At 35.9% G+C, this 25,181-nt stretch overlaps 1 protein-coding gene across 1 annotated transcript in view; it reads left to right on the top strand.

The window, feature by feature from the left end:
- Positions 1 to 25,181, top strand: part of POLN (DNA polymerase nu) — a 112,566-nt gene that overhangs the window by 29,988 nt on the left and 57,397 nt on the right. Inside the window, exons 10-18 of the mRNA XM_040592381.1 lie at positions 1,239 to 1,299; positions 1,493 to 1,557; positions 2,384 to 2,467; positions 2,877 to 2,966; positions 6,119 to 6,175; positions 6,960 to 7,013; positions 7,245 to 7,310; positions 23,448 to 23,505; positions 25,054 to 25,131. Of these exons, the coding sequence (XP_040448315.1) occupies positions 1,239 to 1,299; positions 1,493 to 1,557; positions 2,384 to 2,467; positions 2,877 to 2,966; positions 6,119 to 6,175; positions 6,960 to 7,013; positions 7,245 to 7,310; positions 23,448 to 23,505; positions 25,054 to 25,131 (613 nt within the window). The remainder of the gene's footprint in view (positions 1 to 1,238; positions 1,300 to 1,492; positions 1,558 to 2,383; positions 2,468 to 2,876; positions 2,967 to 6,118; positions 6,176 to 6,959; positions 7,014 to 7,244; positions 7,311 to 23,447; positions 23,506 to 25,053; positions 25,132 to 25,181) is intronic.

The following is a 25,181-nucleotide window of genomic DNA, read 5'->3' as shown; positions in this document are numbered from 1 at the left end:
TTAGAAGAAACTTTCCTTTGCTACAGTTAACTGTTAACTAAGAACAGGCTTTGTTTAGAATATTGTGACTTTTCTTTTTGTATTTTAAACCTATATGAAACAGTCTAAAAAGTGTTAATAGAGTTAAAACAGACCGTAGCTGGGTTTTTTTTTATATGTTCCTTTGGTACAAAAGCTCTCAGCATATCTTTTGCTCTAGATTGTATTAGCTGCATGCTGGTCAAAAACTGTAACAGGCATCCTAGAGAGGTTGTTGATGCCCCAAGCCTCTCAGCGTTTGAAGCATTTGGGCAATGTCATTAATAATATGCTTGTAACTTTTGGTCAGCCCTGGAGTGGTCAGGCAGTTGGACTAGATGATTGTTGTAGGTCCCTTCCAACTGAACTATTTCATTCTATTTTAGCCCTTATTGCAGTTCAGAATGAATCTCAAGAAGTCTTTTACTGGTTTTTTGCATGTGTTTGTTTTCTCCCTGTAGTCATATACCTGGAAAAGTGTTAGAATTTAGGGATATGCTCAGGTTCTGGTGAAAGGTACATCACTGAATTCTAGGCGGTTTCCTTGAGATTGATGGTAGTAAGTGTGGAACTTAAACCATCAGTTGATGGAGCCATGTTAATCTGGATATCTAAGTGGCCCAGCAGTATGATGAAACAGTCTGTGAAGGAAGGCAATAGGAAGCATCAAAGGCACAGAAACTGAGAGCCAGCCTACAGGAAGTGTTTAGGCAAGTGTTGCTGTCTGATTGCTTCAGTGGTTAGAGAAAAAAAGGCTTCCTGTTCTTTGTAAGTAAATTGGGTGCATAACCCTATCATCTTTTAGTCTTTTCCTGATGAAAACAAAGTTATGAATTCTGAATGGCTGTTTAATTGTTCAGGTGAGTAAAGAAGAAGGGATAACTATGTTCTGTTATAATGGAGCTTGTTCCAAAAAATGAACTTTTTAGAAAAACGGGGTATGTATATTTCTTTATTACTATACCTGTACAAAATGATTACTATTAGAAAATGCATTATGATTCCCCACAAAATGAAGTGATAATGGGCTACAGTATTTAGATACTACAATTCACACTAAATAGTATTTCCTTCCATGAGCAGTGTTGTCATATAAAAAGAGGTTATACAGAAAGTGAAATACTGCTTACTGGAAAACAGATCCACATAATGACACCACTATATGTTTTAAGATTAAAATTGGCTGATACTGAAGAATTTATTTGTATCTTGCTTTACAGGTTCAAGGTTTGTGGAAATTATTTTGCACATTAGAACTTCCACTTATCAAAATTCTGGCAGGTATGAAAGTTCAGTTCAAAATACGAATCTTTACTTTTTTCACACAGCTGCTGCCTATGCTCAAGTAGAATGTTGTGTTATTTTAGCCTCATAACAGCAGCGCTGAGTTTGAGTTTCCATCTTACAAATTAAGAAGCATGTAAGATCAAAATTATCAATTTTAAGTGTTCTCAGTATATAATTGTATTTACAGTAATGGAAACACACAAAATACATGTGAACAAACAAGAACTGAAAAAAACATCAGAGATTCTGGCGGTAAATGTCTTTATTTTTTCTTTTGGAGATTGTATAGCATCATCTTTCTGCTTTTACGGAGGGTAACTGATTAAAAAGAAGAGGAATATTTTTGTTTCGTCATGTTCTACATGACAGTTCGGGGCTTCTAGTATTTTTATTGTTATAACTAATGTTATTTTACATTATTAGGGTACTTCCATGTTTATTCAGGCAAGCAAAAAGGAGGCATTTGCTTCAATTATTCTTGTCCCAGAACTGAGATTGCTTTGCAAAATGCTCAAGTCCTTTTGTGTTACGTGTTGGAGCGTAAAAATTGTAATGACTCTTTTGAACCTACAGTTACCAGTAACCATCTTCCTGAGAAGAGATAGATATTTCTATCTCTTTGTCAATAAAACAGTCTTTACAACTTACATGTTCTGAGAGTTCCAAGTTTGCCATTTCCCCATGGATAAAAATAGCTACAGGAGAATCCTATTTTGTAGCATAAAATCTAAGTAGATAATCATAGCGGTCTGACAGATTACTGATTTACCAGAATAATTTGCATAGTTGTGTTTCTTACACATCTCTATAGTCTTCAGTAATCTAAATTATTTTCCCACAATTCTGGTACTTTCTTCTACAGTAAATTCCTTTCCCAGATCATGAAGAAATGTAGACTAAAGAATATATATATATATAAGCAGTCTACTAAACAAAATGTTCATAGCCATCAATGATTACACGTTATCAAGTACCCTGTTTTTAAGTAGAAGTTCAATATACTCTTTAACCTAGGCAGTAGCAGATGTTGAAGAAAATAATAATGTAAACAGAATAATTCTGATGTACTAATTTATAGTTGCGACTCAAAGAGCTTGAACAGGAAGCCCATCAAGTTGCTGGAGAACAATTCCTTTTGACCAGCAGTTACCAACTCAGACAGGTAATATTTATACTATTATTATGCAAGTTGTAAGTTCTGTAAATTGTGATTGATGCAGAAGAATTATAAAGCTTATAAAATTGTCTTTACAACTTCAGAATCCTTTTGATATGTTATTTCCTGATTTTAGTGGACACATCCATTTTTCATAAATCTAGCAAAGTTTGATAATCTGTATTTGAATGTGTTTACATGAATTATGCATTTGATTTTAGCAAATACACTTTTTTCAATAGCTCAGAAATAAAGATTTGATCTTTTCATTTCTGTGTTAGTCCTCTTTACTACAGTATGTTCTATTTTCCTTGAAGTCTGTTTTCTAGACTTAAGTTCAGTCGCCAAATAATTTTCCTTTTTGTTTCAGCACTTGAAACACTGGAACATTTCTCTTATGTTTGTCTTACTGTAGGTACTATTTGAAAAGTTAAAACTGCATGCACTGTGTGAGAAAGTTTACAGAACTGAAGTACAACAACTTGTGTCCACTTCAGAAGTTGTGGTGAGATGGGGAGGGGTTTTAAGAGTCTGAATGATTTAGCAAAACTCCCAAGTTATGTTCCAATGAAATTATCATTTGTCTAAAGTTTTTCTAACCATCTTGATTTATTTTTGTATTGTACTAATCACACTTCTTTTACTTAAGCCAGAAATGAAAGTTGCACTCCATGATGGGGAAAACCAAACTTTAGCTATAAACAAGGGTTAAAAACTTTAGTAACCAGCATGCATGTATGACCATCCTCCTAACAGGAGAGAGACTTTCTTTACTGGTCAGGTTTTGCTAGCTCAGTATGACTGACTGATTGGGTGAAAGAGACCACTGGTGAAAAAGAACATTAATGTAAAATCTGCTATTGAAGGAAATAACAACCCAGACTTTCTCTTTGCTGTCAGGAGATTTGGGCTAAAACCATGTTGTCATCTTTTTATGGACCCTTAACTCATTCATTCATTCATTCACGTTAAGTAAAGAGGTCTGCAGGCAATTATTTGATACCTGTGGTTTGAATTGGGAGTTGTCACTTTCTTTGCGTGGTCTTGTTTACTTGTTGTGGGCATGAATTTTCTTCTGGCTTTTTAATTTTTTTTTCTCTTTTTTTTTTTTTCCCCTCCCCCTGTGGAAGTGCTTGTCCTCAGTAAGAGCAGTTGCATTTGGAGTCATATTTGCAATACCTTGACAGAGTCTTGTTCCCCTAGAGCAGTAATGACCAAACAGTTTAGATATTTTGGTATGCCTGTACAAGAGATCAAATGTATTTTCAGATTTAGTGCAATAAATATTGCACATATGAGGCTTCTCCAGTTCTTTCTTCTGTTAGTGTAGGAGCAAATAAAGCCGTTCATGTGTGATCCCACGCAAGTGGAGAAACCTGCCAAAAACATTTGTCTAAAAATGAAGTCAAGACCAGACTGCAGACTTCTTGGTAACTTGAGGCAAATGTGGTTGCCCCTTCCTTTTCATAGAAATTTAGATTGGAAAAGACCTTTAATATCAAGTTTAAGTGTTAAACAAGCACTGCCAAGTCTACCGCTAAACCATGTCCCTAAGTGCTACATCTACATGTCTTTTAAACACCTCCAGGGATGGATGGTGATTCTCTCACTTCCCTGGGCAGCCTGTTCCAATGCTTGACCCCCCTTTCAGAGAAGAAATTGTTCCTATTGTCCTTCTAAGCCTCCCCTGGCACAATTTGAGGCCATTTTTTTATGTCCTGTCACTTGTTATCTGGGAGAAGAGACCAACCCCACCTGCCTACAGCCTCCTGTCAGGCACCTGTAGAGAGCAATAAGGTCCCCCCTCGAGTCTCCTCCTCTCCAGGCTAAATAACTTCAGCTCCCTCAGTCACTCCTCATCATTGTTCTCTAGACCATTCACCAGCTTCATTGTCCTTTGGACAAGGTCCAGCACCTCAATGTCTTTCTCATAGTGAAGGGCCCAAATCTGAACACAGGCTTTGAGGTGTGGCCTCACCAGTGCCCAGTGCAGGGGGACAGTCACTGCCCTGGTCCTGGTGGCCACGCTATTTCTGATACCAGCCAGGATGCTGTTGGCCTTCCTGGCCACCTGGGCACATTGTTGGCTCATGTTCAGCTGGCTGTTGACCAGCACTCCCAGGTCCTTCTCCTTCAGGCAGCTTCCCAGCCACTCTTCCCCAAGCCTGCAGCGCTGCAAGGGGTTGTTGTGACCCAAGGGCAGGACCCAGCACTGAGCCTTATTGAACTTCATACAATTGGCCTTGGCCCATCAGTCCAGCCTGTCTGGACCCTTCTGCAGAGCCTCCTGCCCTCAAGCAGATCAACACTCCCGCCCAACTTGGTGTCATCTGCAGACTTACTGAGAGTGCACTTGATCCCCTTGTCCAGATCACTAATAGATCATTTTGTTAAGACAATAGGAATGGAATTCCTTCTTAGAAGAGAAGCCTCTGTGCAGCTGCACCTGTTTCTGACTTGGTGCTGAAACTGCATTGTTCTAGTTTACACTGAAGTTAAAGAACACAACTCATTGGTGAGAATTAACGCCCTGTGGCAGGCAGAAAGGTAATACTTTTTTCTCATGTATTAAAGAGGACATTCAGCTTTTGGGCCAAGTGTCTGAACTACCATACGCAATTTCTGAGGCAATGCCAACAGATAACTATAAAACCCACACACTACTCAAGGAGAAGGAGGTTTCGTAGATCAAGTATGTAATCTCGGAGAGGGACAGAGTGCCTTGGGAGATGTGAGGGATCCATGAAATAGAATGCATGTCATCGTTTTGTGGGAACATAAGATTTGTTGCTGTAATCAAAGTGATGCTTTTATCTAGTCCAGTACCCTCTTTAACAACTGCTGAGATGTGGTTAAAGGTAAGGTGAAATCTTCCAATAGATAAATACTAGATAATTAGTTGTAATATGATGTTTTTCCCTGGTAGCAAGAAAAAACCATATGCTTTTAAATTTCCATTTTGGTACAGTTGCATTTTTTTTTTTTTTTTTCCACCCTGAACTGTTGAAGTTCCAAATATTTTTGTTGTATTTATACATATCCCCTCTCTAGTAATTTCATTCTCTTTCTTAAAAATTTTATGGCAATTTGCAATCAAGGTAATCAGAAATATGCTTTATCTTACTGCTTTTGGATTTGACAATTTCAAGGTTGTTTTCAAGGTCTCCTGGAACTTGTATTAGGGGATCAATAGGATAAATTATCTTGTTGGATTTTGTGTGTTTATGTATAAATATGTATATGTGTATATATGTATTGTTTTGTATACTTTTATCATGTTCTCTCTTGCACTGATGCTGTCTAGCACAAAAAATAAACAAAGGTCCATAAGTAATGCCCCACACCCATGTCCCCAGTGTTTTTGAAGTTGTTGTGGAAAAGTTTTTATGTCTGCATGTCTTTTTGTCCCTGTCTGGGACAGGAAGGGAAATGAAATGGGAAGGGGTAATCTCCAGTCCTCCTGATGAAGACAAGAAAGAATGAAGGTTTCCTTTGGCTTAGGGTGAGATTGCTTGAAGGACATTATTCATTAGTCTGTATTCTGTCCATTCAGCTTGGCAAGAAAATGTCTTCCTCCAAAACTTATTCTGTTAAGTTTTATTATTTAATAATATTAACAGAAAAGTATACTAGTGATTCACATTCTTTATTTTTCAGCTGAATAAGTTGCAAGAGCTTCATCCTTTGCCAAAGATAGTTTTAGAATACCGTCAGGTGAGCTGATGCTTTTCGCATAGTGTAGTTGTACTGACACAAAATTAGCAAGAAAGATAACATATTCACAGCTAAATAAATAAGGAAGTTGGCTTTAATGTAAGTTCATTCAAATATTCAGTTAAATTTTGAAGTTGTAGGTATTCTTAAGAATTTTTTAATTTAATGTTTGTACTTCTGCTTTGCACTGTGTTAAATTATATCTAGCAAACAACTCTTGCAAAAACAATTGGAAAACTTCACTGTTAACCTTTATAGCCTAGTGCTATAAAGCACACTATTAGGACAAAACATTTATTTTTTTGAGTTCTGAAGTGAAGGAGATGACTTATAGGTTTTTTTAGGTGACGAGCCTCTTGAAAATCCAAAGCAACCTAGTTAGTTTGCTCTCACACTTAATGTTTGGGTTGTCAGTGGATGAATTTCCAAGATTTAGGAAAAAAAAAAAAAGGGTTAGGGTGGTTGGGTAGGTTCTTTTTCTGTGCATGTGTGGCTTTTTTGTGTAGTTTATTGACCTGCGGATATAAGATGTAGAAGAATAAATTCCCATAGTTCATTTACTAGCATCTGCAAAGACCTGGCTTTAGGGTATAACTGAGCACTCTACCTAATTTATGCTATTAGGTCAAGCTATTAGTGAGTATACATCCGTTATTTACTGAGATAAAACTGTCTTTTAAAAGAAGTGTACAAGTTAACATGCATTTGGAAATTAAGATCTTTAATTTGAAAAATATCTTGGTTTTTATAAATAAGCATTTATCTAAACTTTAATGTAATTTAGGTTCATAAGATGAAATCAACTTATGTGGATGGACTACAAACATGCATGAGAAAGGTAGAAGTATAAAAAGTATACTGTAAGGTACTGTATTTCAAGTAAATCAAAAGTGAAATGATTGCAGTGTTTACAGATTAAGAATTTTTGTATATGTAAAATGATAAAGTATTTCTTATTTTGTAGTCCTGATTACAGTAAGTTATTTTTCTTGTTGTTTACTTTAAATAAAACTTAATTGTGTGTTTCATCCTTTTCTTTTTGGGAATTTTTACTTTACTTTGACTACAGGGATTTATTTCCTCTACATGGAATCAGACAGGAACTGTGACTGGCAGGCTTTCAGCCAAAAATCCAGTAAGTGAGGCTATTAGAAGATTTATGGTTTAGTTAGAATTAAAAAATAATATTATTTATATAAAATATGTAATATTTTTAACACATGAAATGTTCATTTTTACTTAAGTCTAGCAGTTGCCATATTGTTTATAAATGGTGGATAGAAAAAGCTTATTAAATGTGTGTTTCACTCTAAAACATTTTTTTATTAATACTTTGTTATTGTGGATCAGAATTTAATATTATCTGAAATTTAAAATTACCTGGATTTTGAGCCACATGGTCTCTCTAGACTTTCACTGAATACTTCTTTGTAATAAATTCCTGGTGTTTGTGAACTATTCCTTGTTAAGGGATTGGTAAACCCTAGAAGGCACCCTGGGGATTATGGGGGAAAAAAAAAAAAAGCTCTTCTGAAATTTGGCTTCAGGCCTCATAGTAGTGAAGGGCTAAGCTGGCTATGCTGTTACTTTGGAAGTCTTGCCAGATGCTTATATAGCTGTGACACTTGGGTTCTTTCTGCTTCCTTGCTTGTCTTTGGCTATGATGATCTTGATGTACATGCTTGTGTCTGGAATGTGATTTATTTGACTTTCTGGACTGCTAGATGCTTGGGATTTTTTTTCTTTCTCTCTCTCTTTTTTTTTTTTTTTTTTTTTTTTTGCTAAAGTGGTCTTTTTAAGGGCATATTTGAATATATTTTATTTTATTTGGAGCTTAGGAAGCATACTGACTTGGCTGTAGGGACTGGTGAGGCCTTTTGTGTTCCAGTTCTGTCACAGCCCATAGCTGTGTGGATGAGCGTGCAGAACCTGGTGTGGGAGGAGACAGCTGCAGACTGCTTCAAGGGCTCTAATCAAGTCATGAGCAGGGGAATAACAGTAGACAAGTAGTGACTACCTACCTGCAGAAATGTTCTGTTTGGTTTAATCATGGTCTTTCTCAACACAGACCTGACCACTGGCCCTCTGGGAGAGGGGGAATAGATGCAGAAGTGGGACTTGGCTCATGAAGGCTAGAGGGAATCCACAAGGCCACTGTCCTTTTAACTTGTGCCCCAAAGTATTGTCAGTTCTTATCTGTGCAGCTTTGAGTACCGCTTAACTGTCTAGGCAGGTACTAGCCTTAAGCTTTGTGGGTACAAGTGGTATTAGAATCTTTGGGCAGTCTTGGGAGAAAGACCATGGTCTTCTACAGCTCTTACCTAGGAGTAGAGATGTTAGATGTAACATTTATGTTTGACTACTTTGCATGGGTGGGCTCATGTGGCTCCTTGCAGGTCCTGACTGGTATGGTGACTTTTGGAGTCCTGGCAGAAACTTGTCCTGAGAGGTTCTCATCCTCACAATACTAGTGACTTCCTTAGCTCTTCTTTTGCTTGTGTTCACAGTTCAGGTTTCATTTCTATCTTCCTACCTTCATGGTACATATTTCTATACAGTTTGTCGTCAAACAATTTATAGGAAGTGCTTGTACATTTTCCTGAGTAAAATCCAGTGTCTAGGATTCTGAATTAACAGTGGAATGGAGGAGTGTTATGCTGCTTTTGCTTCTCATGCACCCAGATGGGGGAAAGTGATAGGAGAGAACAGAAAAGATGATCATGAAGGTCAGTTTGCTAAATGTTCTGATGTGATGCAAAGGCGTTTACAAGTTTACAAGAACAGGCTGCTGTCATGAACAACCACATACAATACAAGGTGACCTTTGGCCCATCATGCTAATAATGACACAAAATCTACTTTTCTTAAGGGTTGTTTTTCTCCAAAATAATGCTGCTAAGGTTAGCATGCAGGGTTGCCTAAGGCTGGGTTTTCCTTATAAGGAAAAACATTGGCATAGTTTTTTTTTGTGTGAAATGTTTATGGAACTTATACCATCTGTTTCTGAATCATTTATTGATATAGAAGATACATTGCAGTACCCAGTCACTCTAGTAAGTGTTAAAGGATTGTGAAGATCCTTGCCAGAAATCATAAATATTGTAGATATTTTTGCAGTTACTATGATGTTATGTCAAGTTTCAGCTGAATATTTGCTGAGGTAGTTTATTTTTAACCATGTTTTAAAATGCCTTAAAGGGGTGATTAAAGCAAAAGACAAGTGTAAATCAGATAAAGTGAGAATTCAAATAGAAAAAAAACACATCCCCTTTGCTGCAGTGGTTGTGGGAGATGGAGTTCCAAACAAAGGTTTCTTTATCTTTCTTTTTTTTTTGTGAAGGTAATGGATCTGTCTGTCCTTTTTCCTTTAAGGCCTTAAATGGAGTCCAGGAGGCATTTACTCATAGGTTTAAGGAGAAATGACCGGACATTAGGTACAGAGCAGGATTTCTTTTTCAGATAAACTCTCCTGTGATCTTTCAGACAAATTCACATCTGATGTATGGATGATGTGTATTTTTGGCTTTATGTGGGTTTCTTTCTATAGATAAGCTTATTCACATGAATTTTTATGACTTATGCATTGCAGCAGCTTAGAGGGGGCTTCTTGATACAACTTTACTTCAGTGGCTCTCCATGTATTCATCTATTTTAGTTTAACTGTGCACTCAGTATCATTTAGTTTCTTCTTCTATAATGTGTGCTGCATAGTTAATGCATTTTTCACATTTAATAAAGTGTTATTTATATTGTAGTCTCCTGCTATAGCATTTTAACAAACTATTTTCTACTCCATGAGAACCTGTGTATCTGAGTCCTAAAAGTAAATAAAAATGCTAAAATTCTTCAGTCAAATTATTTTGTAATATACCCACAGTAAGTCATGAGTGAGGTGGAAAAGCATAAAGCCAATTAAGGTCAAGCCTCTTTGAGAATGAACAGAGAGAAGTCCTATCTCAAGATATAAAGATTGCATATAATTGGATGTTATAATTTGTTATAATCAGTGCTAGAATCAGATATTCTGTATTAAGGTTTCTTTCCTCCAGGCTTCTGCAGCAGAAAGAACTGAAATGCTACTAATGAGTTTACACTTCTGTACTTCAGAAGATGTTTTTATCGTTAAACTAAAAAGCATAAAGTAGTGGGCTTCAGGGGGCATTTCCTTCCTTTTAGTTAGAACAAGTTATGCTGAAGATAAATAAACTTTGTACCTTCCCAGACCAACTGAAAAATAAATAAAAAAACCCCATGCCTATTTCTCCCCAGGAGAAATGCTTTTACTAGCTTACCCAAAAAGGCAAAGAAATAAAATAATTTAACCTGTCAATCAAAGCAGTACGTTAACCTTTAATTTGGAAAGCAGGAATGCAATTTAAAAGGGAAACTAATTGGGGCATGTTCAATGTTAATGTGTTCAAAGAAGGACCGTAAAGAACCTGAACTATTTAACATACCTCAGTCTCTCCAACAAATATAAGTAATGTTTTCTGATAGTGAATGCATGATAGAGAATTGCATGCTTATTTATTAGAAAATGGGTGTTCCTAATAGTGTTTGAAATATGAATAATAAATTACCCATCTGGTATTCATTCTAATGGGGGAGAGAATCTCTTGAAGTAGAGACCCCTCCAAGCAATTGCCATCAAAAATCAGTCTGTTAATTAACTTAGCAAACCAGTTTTTCTGATTATCCACACTGTATCTCTATTACTTTCCTTCTGAGCTGTCTTCTGGAGTGAATGGACTACTTACCTATGAGATAAAACTCAAATGTGGTTTTGGAATAGTTTTGGGATTGTCTATGGACAGTGTGGATGAGATGCTGCCTGTTTGTCTCCCTTTTCATAACACTACCCCAATGGGGTTTACATCCTTAGCATCCCCACATGTGCACACCAAAAAAGGTGGACTGTCAGAATCATGCTATCAAAACTGTTGTGATAGCTCTATAATTTCAGGCATTTTGTCCCAGGTATCATTAAGGCTATAGGGTGATCTGTGATACTGCCAGTACTCTTTCTGAAAGTTTGTACTCTATAGTCACAATTGGATTCCAGTACAAACAGGGTGTTCTACAAGGTATTTCAATAGTGATGAGCTGCTGTGTATATTTGAAGTGTCCTGTTTTTTCCCTGTCCCTTTCCTTCAAAGCTTTTAGAAGGCTTTGGCAGAGCTGATGCAACGTAAGGAGCCAGACACCGAGTCTGGGAGCAAAGATGTGATTGCATCTTCCTATTTTTTTTTGCAGAAATGAACCAATGCTTTGGCTGCTTTTGAAACTGCACTGTTAGCAATGTAATTTTCGTAAGCTTGTTTTCGTACACTGTCTGCTGAAATGAATGTTGACTTAAAATAGATGGTACGGGTCTTAACGTTTGCATTGATTTTACATGTGTGTGTTCTATGTTTTTTTTTTTTAAAGTATGTTAGTTGGAAAGCACTGGGGATAGAGACAAATCAGACAGGTTCATATATAGGAGACTTTCGACGAGAATTTTTAATGTCATCCAGGCTAACAATCATTTTTAGCTAATTACGCTGTGATGTTGGCTTCACTAAAATAATGGTGGGTTGTCTTAACAGAGATTACAATGTTTATGCATTTTCTCAGACCTTTGCATCAAAGCCGTTAGTGTCATGTTTTCTAGTCAGTAAAACCAACTATAACTAAGATGAGTCAATATGCTCTTAGAGAAAGTCAGAGTGTGCGTGCTGTTTGTTGTGGTTGGTCTGTGTTCTCTGAGTATCTCTTGCATTCAGAATGCATTTTTGTGCCATGTTTCTTTTCAGTATATTTATTCCAATGCTCTTGAGTCATGTGCCAATTTTGACTGTACTAATAGCACTGAAGTATCTCATTTTTATGAGTATTTATAGAGTTTTGATGTTTTTACAATCTCTTTTGGTTTTGCTTTATTTTTTTTAGAAATATTTTACTGAAGGCTTTAGCATTTAAAGAAACTGTTTACAACATTGGAGACAGAATTTCTCTATTTCCTCTCTTTCTTCCTTACTCATCACTGTTTTTGTTTTATGATAGGGAAAATTTACTTAAATGAGTGAATGAGCATGTTGACAAGACTTTAATTCAATTTCATTCATGATGAAAATTTACACAACTTTAACATTACAATGTGATGTTCTTAGTTATTGGTGTGACAACTACAGCGTAAGTCACTGTTAGCTGTATCATAACACCCGTGTCTGATCCTCCAGAACAACATCTTGTTCATGCAATATCCAAATACAGAAATAAGGTTTCTGCATCAGAGACCTTTGTTCTCTTAGCATCTTGAGTACACATAGTGTCCTTTTCTATGATATATGCATGTCTTTGGTATTCTCTGTACTAATGCTCCTGATTTGTATAAATTCATGAATCTCATGGTATGTGTGGTGTATCCTATACAAGGACTATATTTTATAGCATAATATTTTCCATTTAGCTCAATAAAGCTTGAAGGATCACCTAGGCTGTAATTCTGTACTAACAAGAGCAGTTCAATCATGTATATAACTCTACGCTTCTCTTCTATTTGGGATTATCTTTGTATGTATAATTGTCTGTGTGTTATTTAAAGAAAGATAATGTGTGCCTAGTACAAATCTGCTTCTACGCAGTAATCAACATAAAAATACTTGCATTTTATTTATATGTAGGGTAAGATAGGGAGTCTGTTATTATTTCTTCTGCAAACTAAACATAAGCACAGGAATATATAGATTAATTAAAATTAACAGCTCAAAAATGAAAGATTCTATACAAGTTAGAATAGTATCAGCTAAAGTATTTTTAGCACATTATGAAATATTGACTGCGGAGGCTGAATTCCTCCTTCACTCTCCTTCAGCTTCTGGCAAAAAGCTCCTCAGAGGAGCTTAGACTTGTAGAAATGGGAGGAAAAAAAGTTCCTGTAAAATTTTCCTGTGTTAGAAGATAGCACTGCATACTTCCAGTTGTTTCATTAAAATTCAAAGATACTATGTTTCAATACACTATGTATAAGTTAAATTGTCAGTACTTGAATGCCCACTTGAATGCTGTCAAGTGGGCTATAAGGTAGTTGGTTATATTTTATCCTTTGAATGGCCTTTGCCAGCAATGTTTGGGAAATACTGCAGGTAGAAGCCAAAACTATATACTTATCATGTTTTGGAAATCCATGCTGGAACACAGCTAGTGCTACTTCCAGTTTGTTTTTTGTCTAATATGAATGTGACTGAAGCACACAGCTAACAAGAAATGAAATTAGCGTCATTTTTGCTCAAAACAAGTTGTTGGTTTTTTAGCTGGGTAGGTTTCACTATCTTACAGATTAAAAGGTGTTTTAAAGTGAAGTAACTATAGTAATATCTATTATTAAAGTATTCTGTTAAAGAAATTAATCTATACACTGTGTTGTGTCTTTTTACAAAGTCCACAGAATTTTAGAGTAGTTTAAGAGCAATGTTAGCATGGTATTTTGGTTACAAGAAGCAAGTGATGCTATTCACTTGTCTTTCACAGTCTTTATTCTTCCACTGTTTATCCTTACAAATTTCAACTCCTGGCTGAGCACTTTTTCCTTATGGTTAAGATCGGCATATGTTAGCATCCCCTGATGTCTCTGTGTGGTCACAGTTATTGTGCCTCTGTACTGAAGAATTTAATAGAGCCCATGTCCTACAGAGTTCGTTTTCACTGTCCTCATCCATAAGACGGTTGCTCAGCTTGAATCTTCAGCAATGGGCAGAAATGCATCTAGATCTTTATATTAAATATATATAGACCTATTTATTATGAAGGTGTCTGTTGATACCTCTTGTGAGTTGATTAATATTCTAGAAATTCTGCTTGAATTTTTTATTCTTCATATGAAGTATTCTATTAATCTGATTTTTAGATGTACGCTTTTAGGAAATACTCAAAGCTTGGAGACATATGTTCTGAGAGAACACACAGATTATGTCTTGTCTTGCAAGCTCTCAGAAGTGAGAGGTGTTAGCATATTCCTCTAATGGCTGAATTCCTTTTTGCAAGGACAAAATATAGTTGAATTCTGATCTCAGCATAGGTTTTGTTATGTTTTAACATAATACAAGTATTTCTATAGTTTATTTTGCTATATTTTGTTCTCCCATTCTGTATCTCAGTCAGCAAAAATTACTTAAAAAAAATCTGACAAGACAAAAAATGGAGGAGACAGAAATGAAGAATGATAAAAAAAGATTGAATAAGAATAGGTGAAGATCAAAAGTTAGTACAGCAAAAGAGACTTCTTATCTTGGGTGGTCCAGTTTTCAGACAATACTGATTTTCAAAAGCTTTGTCGTTGGCATCCCAAAGAATTTCAGGGAAATTATGTCTGTAGCTCTATATCCCTATTACATTCAGCTTTCTCCGGTGACAGTTCTTTTTTTCTGTGTCAATGAATGAAAGATTTGCCATTTCTTTATTTTCTCAGCATCCTTTCAGAAAACCTCAGGAAACTTTAGCCAGAGTTTTGAAGATGGATGCACTCTGTCAGATTTGGAGTAACAACAAATAACATTCGTTTGTATAATGGTCACTGAAGATAGAATAGGACAGAGGTCATCTTGCTGACTCCCACATGGCCTTGTTGTCCTTAGTTCTCCCATACTAACATGATCATCTGCTGGCTGTGCCTCTTAGGATCTTGTAGTTAAGGTCCACTTCTATCAAATCAAGAATTGTCCTTTCCTCACTGTGATCATGAAAGAGACATTGGTTATTTAGTTTTCCTTTAACTCCCTCAATTAGCCTCCTGTTCACACTTTTTGTAGCCTTTTAAGAGGAATTCCTTGATAACATATGCTCAGTAAATTCCTCAGTATGTGAAACTATCTTGTTTGAGATGCTAAATTTTACCCTTTCTTAAAACAATTGTTATATCTTTTCTTTAGAAAGTAAATTCCTCCAGCCTGGAAATCTTGTAATTTTTCCTGTGTTTGAAGGTCTAGTATCTGTACTTTTTGGGCAATATTCCCTTGACAGTGTTTACTTTAAAGCTATAATATACAGCTAATATACAACTAGTACAATATTTACTAGCTCCAACTGCCACTCAGAGCGTTGTCATCTCTATGCCTTAACGTTTTTTCACTAAAACCAAATCGTATCTTCTTGGAGTTCATCCCAGAGTTTAATAGCCTCCCATACTAATGAGCATTAGTTTAACAAAGCTTATGTTTTGAGTATAATTTTCTTTAAGGAAAATGAAATGAAATAAGTAATTTAAATTTAGTCAATTATATAGGGAAACAAAAGAAGTCTTTGTCTCTTTGAAAGATGTGTAGAGCTGTGTATATACAAACTTCCTTGCTGTGTGAAGGTTAGTAATCTGTCAGTATTTAATCAAGCATCTGGGCTAAACCCACAGTTTGACAAAATAATAAATCACAGAAAATGTCAAAAGCAGTAAGTTAGTAAAAGACAGTATTTTTATTATTTTCAAAATCTCTCATTGATTCCTTTGTCATGTGCTTCTAAAATATTATTTATTACCGGAGGTCATTGCTAGGTAGCAGAAAGAGGATTAATCATAGGAAATCGAATGCACTATTCTTATGGCCAACTCTCTAAAGTAAGAAGTCAATGTTTTTGGTTGCCCTGTTCTTCTTTGCTTGTATTCACTTTGAAAGCTGCTTAAGCTTGTGGGGAACATGATGAATACCGCTAAGTCTCCCACTTGACTGACCTCTAAATCCCTGATAATTTTGTGCTGCTGGATAAGGGAAAAGGGGAGTGCATTACCTTTGAATGGTTGTTTGCTGCTGAAAACCAGTAACTAGTGCAAAAATGAAGAAATCCTTCACCAGAAGTCTGTACGTTTCTGTGTTTTTGAACACAGAAAACAGATATCTCATTTTTAACTAGCCACTAGGTGGCAATTGCAGACAAGTCAAGATTTTCTTAGGAATGCCTGTACACATACATACCAGGCTGGTATTGCTATGGTGACCCTGTTCATTTTTATTTTCGCTGTTTATTAAGCTACTTGCTAAATTTTAAAAATTAGATCTTCAGAATGTCTTGAAATTCTGTTTTATAGAAGTCACAGAAAATAAGTGTTTATTCCTTTACAATAAAAAATAAATGCTGCTATTGACAATAATTAAATATGGCAATTTTCCAAAAGAGAAATCATGAAGGGTTGGGGTTTTTTAATTATTTTTTTTTGCTGTGTAATTTGCACTGAGTTGCCACTAACTTTGGAGGTGCCAGACAAATTGAGTAAATTTGTTATTGTGCATGCCCTCAGGACTCTGAAATCTTGTTCTGCGTTGCAAGAAGACTGTTTTGGGCAGTGTGCAGTTTTCCTTGCCATTTCTCCAGCACTTTTGGCCTTTAACAGAGGAGCAAGCAGAGTGCTGATGGTTAAGGAAGTAGCTCACTGAACCTGTGCTTATATTTCTTCTTAAATCGATTAACTGAGCTATGAGAGCATAATTTATCAGTAGGTGTCATCCCATGTAAAGCAAGAGAAGACAACTGATAAAGAAGGAAAAGGAGTGAGAAAATTTTGAAGTAAATAGAAAGAAATCCACTACAAGAATAAAAAGTAAAAAATAAGTGGAGTTATGTAATATAACTCCACTTACTATTTTTTTTTCAATGAAGTCTAGTCTGTAAGACCAAAGTATTACTTCTGCTCCAAAAGTAATAAAATGCTAGCCATCAGACAGATGTCATGAACTTAAAAGCTTATGTCGTGTTTTGTTGTGTAGAGCTGAGCTCTTGTTCAGAAAGAGCAGTCTGGCCTAATTTTTTTCATAAACTTTCTGGAGAAGATACCAAAAGAAACGCCAGACACTTTTGGATTTGCAATGCTTCAGTTTTTCCTGGAGTGCTACATTTCATGAAATAAACTAGAATTTCACTGCTCTGAACTTTTTTCAAACAGAAGAGAAATATTTGTGTTTTTATCCAGTATTGGGAAATTATTAATTTCCAGGAAATAGTCTTGCTTACAAGAAATGCAGCTATTTTTTGCTTTTTTCTGGCATTGGTAGCCACAGTAAAACAGTGTTTAATTCCTCAATTGTCTTTATTTTGCTCTTGTGTTTGGCACTGTGCCTCACTGTAACAGCAGGTGGATTAGCTGCCACATCAAAAGATATATACATTGCAACTTTACCTGGTCTAGCTGCTTCCTTATATCTGCTCAGTCTAATTCCTTGGCTGTTTTTGCTCTTCCCTTGTGACACATCTATACTATATATATTTATAAGTGGATACTCTTACGTTAGTAGTAAGTTTTGTCTCTGTTATTTTTAATTAAGTCATTAGATCAGTGCAGGAATTAATCAGAATCAGTTGGCTATAGAGGAGTCTGAAGCTACCTCCATGCATTCTCATTTATTTCAGGAACTTAACTGTTGTTTTTTCCCTATTCCCCTCCCTGCAGTTTGTAGGTCTTAAGACAGCCATATATTGTAGGTATTTAGAAATGCAGATCTGAGCAGTTCGTAGATTAATGAGCCATTTTCTAGAAAAAAAAAGAATCTATGTATGGCTATAGATGTGTTTGTATACCTATATAAACATCTATTTCTAGGGAGTTACCAGGGTTGACTGAGGTTATTTGCTCAGAAAATAGCAACTTATGCTACTGAAAATGTATGTAGAGAGGGAGAGGTATGAGTTAACTGAATCGATATAAATAACTGAAAGGGGAATTTAACAGGAAATATGATCAATGATTTGACTTGACACAGAGTAAGGAATAATTAAAATGCACCACCAGCCTCTGTGATTAGGTGGTCCAACTATACTGACTTCAAAAGTAATTTAGCCAATATATATCTGAATGCTGTAATCCTTTGAGAGGACCAAAATAATGTGCTGTTTTTTAACCGAGGAAGGAATAAAAAATCAATTGCGAATGTAGATGTAGAATGGAAAGCTCAACAGAAAATACATCTAACTAAAATAAACTCATCAAGCTGGGAATTACATATTTTTGTTGGATTTTGATTAGGTTTTGTTTTCATTGATAATTCTGCTCCTCTTTGATACAATGACTTTCCCTATGGATTAGAGCATCCTTTTTGCAAAGCTTGAATGCTTCATGAGAAAGCTGTGTTTGTGAGGCTGTAACAGAGACATTGAGCCCATCAATTCTGAGTCTCCTTGCCAAAGTGAAGTCTGTCATTGTTTCTCAATGGCTCTGTATACAGAAGCTAATGGTGCAGGCAAGAATCTACACTGTCTCCACCTGAAACAACAGACTAAAAGTAGAACAACTTTTAATAGAAGTATTTTCAGAACCAAGAAAACAGATTTCTAACCTTTGCTAAAACACTGGACTAAGGGATGCATCAGGATCACCAGTCAGGATGGATTATCGTGGCAAAAAAATCAAATTATGGAGGTAGGAGGAAAGAAATCAGCAGTCTTTTTTCAACATGTATTGTTTTAATCTAGTGTTCCTACTGAGATTATTTTTTTCCTGCCATGCCTATGCCTCCCTACTTTTCCAGCACAATGTTTTCTGAAGAGTTTAGCTAAAAAAACAGTGATCCAACAACCATCCAGATGCTGGGGAAATGTGTCAAGTACCTGAAATTCTAAAATAGATGATGAGTTTATGAAGTGCTACATCCCTGTGTGGCAGGTCCAGTGCCAAAGAAAGGTGTCAGCTTTGGACACCCAGGAAAAAGACAGTCAGTCTGAATTTATCACACCCAAAGTGACTTCAGTGCAGATAAGATTCAGTGCTTTCTTTTTCTTATAAGTTTGATAACTATATTTCAGAATTTAATATTTAATGATTTAATGCTTGGGGGGTGGGGGTGGTGGGACAAGGAGGTTGTAGGCATGTAGGGGTCGGTGTCTTCTCCCAGATAACAAGTGACAGCACGAGAGAAAACTGCCTCAAGTCGTGCCAGGGAAGGTTTAGGTTAGATATTAGGAAAAATTTATTCACCGAAAGGATTATCGAGCATTGAAAAAGGCTGCCCAGGGAAGTGGTGGAGTCACCATCCCTGGAGGTGTTTAAAAGATGTGTAAATGTCACCCTTAGAGACATGGTTTAGTGGTGGACTTGGCAGTCCTGGATTAGCAGTTGGACTCTATGATCCTAAAGGTATTTTCCAACCTAAATAATTCTATGATTCTATGGAAAACATTTTTAAAAACAGAAATTTCCATTTATACAATCAACTAGTTCTCATTAATTGTGTTGCAGGTTTGCCAAAATTATTTATGCATCTTAGGTGTACATTTTTGCATGCATTTTCCATAATCAAGATAATACAATCTTTTTTCTGACGGTCTGCGTAAGACATGATGCACTAACTGACTACAGTTTCTGCAAAGTATTTGTTTCTGCCTTTAATCTTTGAATTTTCGTGTTATGCTACAAGTGTAGCTACATATATATCTGTTAAATATTTTTTAAAAATATGTATTTTTATTAGATTGCTTTGGAATGAAACCAGAATCTGTCTTTGTCTTTCCACTGCCTCATACCATTGAAGGCTTCAATTCTGTCTCAGCCAGAAACCATGTGGAGTAGAGAGAGTGAGATGGATTGACACTGGGATATATAAATTACTCAATTACAGTAATGTTATAAAACCAGAATCATAGAATCATAAGACAGGTGAGGTTGGACAGGACCACTGGAGAGTATCTAGCCCAACCCCTCCCTGCTCAAAGCAGGGTCCGCTAGAGCAGGTTTTTTTGGGACCAGCAGGTCAAGAGAGGTGACGCTTGCACTCTGCTCATAATGCCTGACACTGGTGACACTTTTCCTGACACAGCCCAGGATGCTGTTGGCCTTCCTAGGTACAAAGGCTCACTGCTGGTTCATGTTCAACTTTTTTTTTTTTTTCTTTCCACCAGAATTCACAGGTCGTTTTCTGCAAACCTGCTTTCCAGACTGTAAACTCTGTGAGAACCTGATAGGCCATTTCTCCAGAGCTGAGGTTTCTCTGAATCGCAGAGCAGCCCTCTGATGTATCAACATGTATCTGATGTCTCAGTTTTGGATTGTATGCCATCTTGCTGAGGTTGCGCTCAGTCCTGTTATCCAGGTCATTAATGGAAGTGTTGAGCAGTATTGGCCACTGGGGTACTCGGTGAGTGCCTGCCCTCCAGCTGGTCTTTGTGCCATTCGTCAAAACCCTTTGAACCTGGTAGTTCAGCCAGTTTTCAGTCCACCTCACTGTCCACTTATCTAGCTTGTACTTCATCAGCTTGTCTATGAGGCTTTTAAGAGAGATTGTTTTGAAAGCCTTGCTGAAGTCAAGGTAAACAACATCTGCTGCTCTCCCTTCATCCACTGAGCTAGTTGCTTCATTGCGAAAGGCTATTGTTGGTTAAGCGTGATTTCCCCTTTGTAAATCTATGCTGACTACCCCAGATCATCTTTTGACTTTAATGTGTTTGCAAATGTTTTCCAGGATTATTTGCTCCATCACCTTCCCAGGAATTGAGGAGAGGCTGATTGGCCTGTAGTTTTCTGTATCCTCTTCCTGGAAGAAAGCAGTGATACTTGCTTTCTTCCAGCACTCAGGAACCTGCCCTGGTCATCACAGCCTTTCAAACATAATTGAAACTGGGATGTTGACTTCATCTGTCCTTTTGTCCATTGGAGCCTCTGGAAATGAATTTTGGATTATGGTGGTGTTTTTTTAACCAATGCTAGTGTTTTCCTGTTAATCATCTACTAGAATAGCTTGACTTTTTTTTTTTCCCCTGCCTTACTCAGAAACAATGAAGAGAAGTATTAATAGTTAACTTTCACATCCAGCTTTTTCATCATGTTCTTTCAAGTATATTCCTTCTTGTCTGTTTGAGCATAATTGTTCAGAGAGAGCATTTGTTTCTTTACAACTTCTAATAAAATGTGGATGCCCTTTTCTAATGGTAAAGGATAACAGTCACATCTCAGATTGGATCTGTGAAGGTTTTGCAGAAAAATATTTGAAATGAATACAGAAAAGCAGAAACACAGGCTGTATTGTGTAGTCCAAGGTAGTAATAATCATTGACCAAAGTTACATCAGTCTTCCACTTTTGATACATAAAATTGTCACCTAATTTGTAACTCAAGCACATGAAAGCTTTCCATTTGGAAGACTTTTCTGAGATTGTCTCCTTATTTCTCCATCCTTTGAAATATATAAAGTAAATTTATCTCATAAAATTTGATAATCTAAATCTTAGAGAACATCTCCAGGGGAATCTTAGGTCAACCCATTCAAATCATTCTAAGTATGTGTCATATACACATGGGAATCTCCAGCAGGTAGTTAAATCTGTCTTTGTCTACTGACTATGGAGGGATTCTAGACAGCTAGTTTAGACCAACGGCTAGCCTGAAGACATCTAAAATTAGATGAGTGGAATCTATTAAGCTATTCCAATAGCTTAAAGATGAGCATTACCACTTGCATGTTTCTTGAGTTACTTTGCTGATGATTTATTCAAATTATGAGTTGTTAACTAATTTACAAGTGAAAGTACATTTTGCACTTGTAATTACTTACTAGTGTTTTTCAGAATTATTAGTAACACTTCTAAAATTGCATTAAAAGCAGACTTTCTGCATATGCTGTCAGTGAAATCAAGACAGCAATATAATGATTTACTTTTACCATTCTGGATAGATTTTGAAAAAAAAAAAAAATATTTCACTTTGTTTCAGGATTTTGAAGCAAATGAGTTAAGGAACAATAATCAGTGAGAGTATCTACAAACAACTCTTTAACCTGTGCTGGAGGGTATCTTATTAAGTACATCTCAATACCAATATAGAGCTCAAGAAGTCCATAGGATGATCTCTACCATTAAAATTATTCAAGTCAGAATTAAAATACTGTGATTTTGTTTTTAAATGTGTAAGATTAGGCTCCCACATTCATGTCCAGGTACATAATAAAGGACTTAGTTCTCTGAACTTCTGAGGATCTGCTAGCTTCCTGGCCACTTAAACCGCTTATTATTCATATGAACAAGCAGTGATCCTCCTCAACTTGTTATCACTAGAAATTGATAATTATCAATAGAAATTTTAGTTTTGTGCACAGGTTAAATAACCACTTATTTCAAAATATGGTTAATAGCATTACAATAAGCATTGCCACAACTGTATTTTTAAATGCTTCTAGAAACTGAAGAATAAAATATTAAAGATGGCAAGTGCTTCTTCTGGGTCAGGCTTTGCATTGATGCATTGAGAGAAGTGTTCCTAGTTTACCCACGGTGTGAAAATAATATGTATTTTATGTGGTAGTTTCCTATCTCTTTGTGTGTGGTGTTGTGGTGGGCATTCACCTTTAATACATTTAATTGTAGATCTTTAAGTGTAATACTAAGACTAGAAACTATACTGTTCTGTTTTGGAGGTCTTGTTCTTTTACTTTTGCTTTAAATTTAAATAGCTTTTGCAGTATGATTACATTCCTCTTAAGTTTAATATAACAATTTTGAGTTTAAAATTACATAGAAAATGATCATTCTGATTTGGAAATTATACAGCACTATTTCCATCTCGTGAAGTCACAGCATTATATAATAGTAGTATGTTCATCTAATTCCTTAACCACTTGCAAAGTAATTGTGTGGAATTACGAAAACTGAGCTTGAAACACATGACAAGAATTGTCTTGTCATGTGTTATCTCTCTAGATGAAGAGACGTAAAATAACACAAGGAAGCTATCACATGTCATTTCTCATTCTTTACTGGAGGTGTATGAACTCAGATCTTTAAAGAAAAATCTTTTATTCCTAGTCCTGCATGTTTGTTGATAAACTTAGTTCTCACTTTTAATTTTGACTGATGTGCTGTAGTTAAGAAAGAGCTCCTTCTTTATTTTAGCATGTGTTTAAAAAAAGTGGGAATAGATATTTGAAAAATTTCTAGAGGCTGAAGAAGAATTTGTTGCCTTAGCTGAAGGCAGGGTTCACATGCGTTCTTTTCTTGAAAGTAATGCACCATATCTAAAAAATAAGAATAAAATTATTTTTATTGGGTTATTAATTATGTTCTGTTGTGCATCTAGAGATTAGGATTTGGAAAGGTTGCCCGTGAGAAATTGTTCTTACGAGCTTCCAGTTTTCAAGGAAGAGCAAATATTCAAAAGTACCTATAGATCCAGATGTATGAAGATTCTTTTGAAAGGCAAAGTGGTTAATCTTATTTATTATATGGGGAAAAACTTACTGGCATTAGTATCACTAATTTTCTTATGCTGCTTCATAATTGTGTTTTCATAGACTTTAAATTACTAAGCATTTTTTTTTCTTATTTGTAGAACATTCAAGGTATCTCTAAACATCCAGTTAGAATTAAAAGGAAACAGTACATAAAAGGTAAAGTGTGTTTTTACTAACAGGAAAAGGCAATTTTATCTAATTATTTTACTGAGTTGTATTTTAAAGCAGACCAATAGCTCCAGCATTAAAGAATAGAATAGATTATTGATAATTAGTTTTACATTCTCATTTAAACCAGTTGCTTTTTGCTGGGCATTCCTGCAAAAAAAGTGCTCGTTCAGCACTGATCTAAATAGTCAAAAACTTTCAGATTTTTTTTCTTTCCCTCTACTATCTCACTGTTCCTTTTTCCAGATGAAATTACACATCTTAACTCCATTAAATATCCTAGGGACAAATTTGTGTGCATTCTGCTTGTAAGGATTTGCCTGAGATAGATGTTAAAGCTGGGTCATTTTAATCAAACTCACAACTGAACACCAATACTTGGTCAGATGTGTTGTTTTGGTAACAGAAGTGGCTTTAAGGCAGATGATTTAGAGAGAACCAAGGTAAACGTAGAAAAGTGTGATCCAAGTGATGAAAAGTGAAACCCACAACAGTAGACTCAAATACAAGGGAGACATTTGCCCACATAAGCTCTCCTTGAACACCTACAGCCGTAGTTGGGAAATGCTGCTCATCTGTTGCACTTGCTTCTCAGATAAGGGCAGGCTTGCCTTTTCACAGCTATTCACTCCCTGCATTTGAAATAATACAGATCATAAAACAGGAGTCTGTGGAAGACAATGTAAAACTTCAACAGCAGTTTTATCTACCTGATATTTTATAAGTGTTTTTTTTAAAGTTTTAAATAAAATGCATGAGCAGTGGCTGAGTAAACCTGAGCTGCAATTTGCAACTGTGGCACATAGGTCTTCATGGGAGCAGTCCAATCAGTTTTGTCCATGATCTTATAATATGTGCTTCTCAAAAATATATTTCTACGTTTTTAATTCCTGTATCAAGACATATGGTTTTTTCCCCACTTTTATGCTGATCAGATTAATTCTGTTGTATTTCAAGCCACCATATCTTTCTATTCCAAGACAAGTGGCGTTCCCAGGATGCACTGAGTTTCTAATACCATGTCAATGTACATTATTGCTTTGTGATATTACAGGGGATTTCTGTAATTAGAATTTGGATGCCTGTATCAACTGTATGTCCTCAATATTGTATTCCCCTACCACCTGTAAGTCAGAATTTGGTTATTACCACAATGCTGTGGTACATTCAAAGATAAGAAAAAATATTTTTTTAGTTTGTCTCTATAGACCCTCCCTTATCTGAATGCCTTCTTTATTAAGTGATCTGTGAATAGTGTTAGTTATTGAAGATATTTGTTAGCTAGTGCTTTGGGAAGAGTTTGGTTTTGAAAGAGGAGGAGAAATGGTACTGCAAGGATGGCAGAGATAAAAATGCTGTACATCACTGATAAAGGAAAATAATTGTGGTTCTGGTAGTTGCTCTACTAGGTTGCTTACATTAAGATTTGTGTGGTTTTAGTTGTGTGTTAGGTATGTTATTTACAACCTCCTATGGTTTTTAACCCAATATTTTTTGGATTGGGGTTTGGGACTTAAATGTCTGTCTCCTTTCTAGGGAAAGAAGAGGAAATAGTAACTATTTCCCCAAGAACATTGTTTGTTTCGAAAAAGGGATATACATTACTAGCAGCAGGTAAGATAGTATGTATTATGGTTCTCATACATATTAATGTTCACAGTTCT

This window comes from Falco naumanni, chromosome 1, assembly GCF_017639655.2.
Source record: "Falco naumanni isolate bFalNau1 chromosome 1, bFalNau1.pat, whole genome shotgun sequence".
Lineage (NCBI taxonomy): Eukaryota > Metazoa > Chordata > Aves > Falconiformes > Falconidae > Falco > Falco naumanni.
The sequence above is the reverse complement of the archived record's forward strand: the minus strand, read 5'-3'. Positions and strand labels throughout refer to the sequence as shown.